The sequence below is a fragment of the Aplysia californica genome, unplaced genomic scaffold, assembly GCF_000002075.1.
Source record: "Aplysia californica isolate F4 #8 unplaced genomic scaffold, AplCal3.0 scaffold00649, whole genome shotgun sequence".
NCBI classification, from domain to species: Eukaryota; Metazoa; Mollusca; class Gastropoda; order Aplysiida; family Aplysiidae; genus Aplysia; species Aplysia californica.
This window is the reverse complement of record NW_004797919.1, coordinates 31,456-35,380: the sequence shown is the minus strand read 5'-3', so window position 1 is coordinate 35,380 and position 3,925 is coordinate 31,456. Positions and strand designations below refer to the sequence as shown.

Below are 3,925 nucleotides of genomic sequence, written 5' to 3'. Positions count from 1 at the left end.
CACACACACACACACACACACACATATATATACACACACAAACACACACACAGACTCATACACATTCTCTCTCTCTCTCTCTCTCTCTCTTTCTCTCTCTCTTATACACACAAACACACACACAAACAAACAAACAAACACATACGCACGCACACACATACTCACAAGCGCACATGCAAGACCATACCCACATTCAGACAATAACCCAGTCAGAAAAATTAAAATCATTGCGCTAACATAAGATATATATGCAAACGACTTTCTCTTGTCAAAACAGAAACACACGATACCAGAAAAGACATTTTATTCCTATTACAGGGTACTGACATTACAGCAAGTTGAAACATAATACTATAATTGAAATGCTTAAAGGTATTTTGCTTGTATGTAAATAGTACTCGTATAGATTTCATTTGTGGAACGCACAGTGCTAAGACAGGCACGTTGTTGTCACAGCTGTTCCCAAGTGCTTGGGAAAAGCGAGACAGACAGTTAAATGAAAGGGTAGGAAGAAATGTAAGAACTACCAGCGGTACCTTATAACCACCAATGGAGCCCTAAAACCACCAGCGGTACTCTAAAAGCACTAGCATCTCCATTACCACTCTTTTAGTGCTCTAGAAAAAGACAAAGCAGACAGAAAAGACAGATGGTCAGCTGAAATGTGGGACAAGTCAGTGGCGCCCCTTTAACCATGTATGTTGTTGTAACATTTACACTGCAGTTGGAGAGAGAAGCACAACGTCACGATTGCGGTAGTTTAGAGTCGGTTAAAAGCAAGACTGATAAAAAACAAAGCAAAGCAACACCCACCCCCGAGTTCATAAAAAAAAGTACGCCGTACAGTTTAGAGTCCACAGAGAGAAAAGGGGTAGCAGTCCGCATGTGCTTGTGTGTGGGGGGTCTGGGAATGTGGCTGTCTGGTTCACGGTCGGTTTGTGAACGCAATGAAACGTTTGATTTCTTCACTGCAGATCAATGACTTGCTAAAAGCTCGATGATTAGCGTTCATGCATTTATGTGTTGGAATGATTAATTGCTTCTTAATTTGTGCAGCAAGGATGTAACCAGAAGCCATTTTGCAGGCAATCAGTGACGCCAGACGACACTTGGACAGATCACGGACACATCAGCTTTGTCCTTCTGTTTACTTTTCGTGTGGTATCGATCTCCACGAAGGCGTCACAGTGATTGCTATTTCTTACTCTTTCAATACATTGACGTACGTTCACTTTGTTTCCACACTTCAGCGTACGTTCATTCAGTTTGAACACGTTGGCCTATGTTTACTTAGTCGACAACGTGGAAATGATACTATCATTTTTGCTACACAAAAAACATCCACGGACTCAAAACCTTGTTCAAGACGTACTCTGTAAAGGGGAGTCATACGGACGGAAGTGTTCCAAAGATGATTGAATGAGTAAACAAGTAGGTACAATCTATAACAATATTGTTGTCAATGAAAGAGCGATTGATAATGTCACTGTGTCTCACACTATATTGCATACTTCTTCAAGAAATTATTTAAAAGATTACCGGGGAGCTCACAATTTTAGAGTATCTTTTAAAGTGCTGTCAAGGTCTATACTCTTTTAACGTTTGTGATTCCTCTCTTCTTTATTTCAGGCCATTCAAGCCCATACTTAGAACAAGTCACTGCAAGCTCTACACACGAAGGTGTCATTATGAGGAAGTACTAACTCTGAGATCTTCTACTGTCTCTCACGACTGAACTGCAGTAGGTAGCACACGTGTATACATTGACATCCCGTCTTGTTTGCACCTACTATAGATGATACAAAAGTGCACATACATATCGTCAGTCGTCAACTGTAGATAGTGGAAATGTACACTCTCGTTCCGCCTACTGCTTTCAGAAGAGAAGATAACACAACCGTACACTGACATCCCTTCTGTCGTCTACAGCAGATAACACGAACGTTTAGTGTCATTCCACCAGTCATCTTGTGCAGATAGCGAGAATCTGGAGAATTCTCCAGAAGTCATATGTAGATAATACGAATGTGCACGGACAACCCGCCAGTCATCTTCTGCCCATAGCGTGAATCTGGACGATTCTCTAGAAATTATCTGTAGATATCGTGAATGTGCACGGACACCCCGCCCACCGCTAGTCTCCAGGAGAAGTTCCCGCCATGACGTGTACACAAGTTTGTCAGCATGGCTGAAGGGAGGACAACTCTCCATCGACCCCCGGAGCGCCCTAGGGAGGGATGCGCCTATCGTCATGGCAACGATATTTGTTTACATGTCGGCTCCACGAGGATTGTAAATTCAGCCTGTTGTAAAAGCAAGGAAGATTTTCAGATCCATCGCTGTAAGACCACAGGTCACAGTCCTATACAAAGGTCACGGGACCACGTCACAGACCAGAGGTCGGGCGGGGGACGACTCGGCGTGTGTCTTCACATCGTCGCTCCAAGCGGAAGACAAGGAGATATGTGTCGTATACTGAGGCCGCTGTGTAAGAGAGTGGCAGGCTTGGGTGATGTGTTGATGGTCGTAGAACCGCCCGAGTCGCTACATCCTTCCTCCACACACGAACCACCCGCGCCGAAATACACCGTGGTAGGCGGGGAGATCAGCTCACCATCGCTGGCTGTCATGATATTCTTACCAGAGTTTGGTAGGCAAAGCCACGAAGAGCTTCACCGGAAGTTACAGAAGCCGCCCTGGCGACACCACCACACGATCCAGTTGCAGCGCGCCCAGTCTTCCTGTGTCGTCGGGAAACAAGAGTTCTATTTCCTGTCGCGACAACTTCCGATGTGGAGCGTCTGTCCGTCAGTGCACGACACTTGCAAAATCCGGATAAACATTTTCGTCCGCCGCTACGCCCCTATGGTGGAGTTCTACCGACTTGTCACGGGTACCGAGATGGAGAGCAGTAAGCAAGGATTCTGCCTATTTCCTCTAAATCTAGAACATTCCTCGCCAGCGGACTCAAGGGGAGCCACTACAACCTCCACGTCCTACGAACTGGCTCTCAAACACTGCCCTCACGTGAACCCGTACTCCCTCACCAACGCTTACCTCACTTTTCCGACCCACAATATGACCGCTCTACGAGCCGTTCTCCACACCGACGTCACTTCCCTCAACCGCCATCACTACGTGGTTCACGACCCCGACGGGAACGCCATTATTCTTCATGACGTCACGGCGTCACGTGACTCGGCAAGCAGCCGTACTCTCTACCTCAATCATCCTTCTTCCCCTGCGTACACAGAGCCTGTGGACAAAGCTAGCGTGCACAGTGGCAGTATAGATTCTGGAAGATTCTCTGATTTTGACGCCTGTTCCGCGGAATTGGACCACTACATGTCTAAACTGATCAAAACGTGTAAGTTGGCGGGGGAAGATGATGAGGACAGCGCTTTCACAGCATCGATGGAGGACCAAGGAGGCACCTGTCGCCCATGGCACCCTCAGCCCCCTAGAAAACAGTGGGACCAGGAGAAAGGCAAGAACCATTTCCATTTAGACAGAACGCCAAAACATCTCAACAGCTGAGACGAAACTGTTAATTGTAAAATATTGTTGCTATTTTATGGTCCCTGAGATGGTCTGAGTTGATTCTGCCTCTCATGACAGAAGCCGCTTTCGCTCGACCAAACACATTTTTAATGCGCGAGTCGAATTCACGTCGTTCGCATTCAGGGCAAAAAGGCAAAGTTTTACACCTCGCAGGCGGTAACACAAATCGTACCCTTTACAGACTTCAACAAGCTGACTAAGGGAGCAACAAGGAATTTAATCTCCGTTCAGGATATTGTTCATTTACAATGTATTTGGTTTTGAGTATGTTCTATTTTTGATTCAGCCCTGGATCTTTTCTAAACAAATGACGTATTTCCGTTCTCTGCCAAACGTTAATGTTTCAACACCCTCTCCCCCCCCT

General features: G+C 46.0%; 1 protein-coding gene across 1 annotated transcript in view; it reads left to right on the top strand.

The window, feature by feature from the left end:
- The window catches only part of LOC101854284 (protein FAM124A), a 22,339-nt gene extending 18,420 nt beyond the window's left edge, over nt 1-3,919 (top strand). The window contains exon 3 of the mRNA XM_005107995.3: nt 1,630-3,919. Within this exon, the coding sequence (XP_005108052.1) occupies nt 2,185-3,537 (1,353 nt within the window). The 5' untranslated portion in view covers nt 1,630-2,184 and the 3' untranslated portion in view covers nt 3,538-3,919. The remainder of the gene's footprint in view (nt 1-1,629) is intronic.
- The last annotated feature ends 6 nt before the right edge of the window (nt 3,920-3,925 follow it).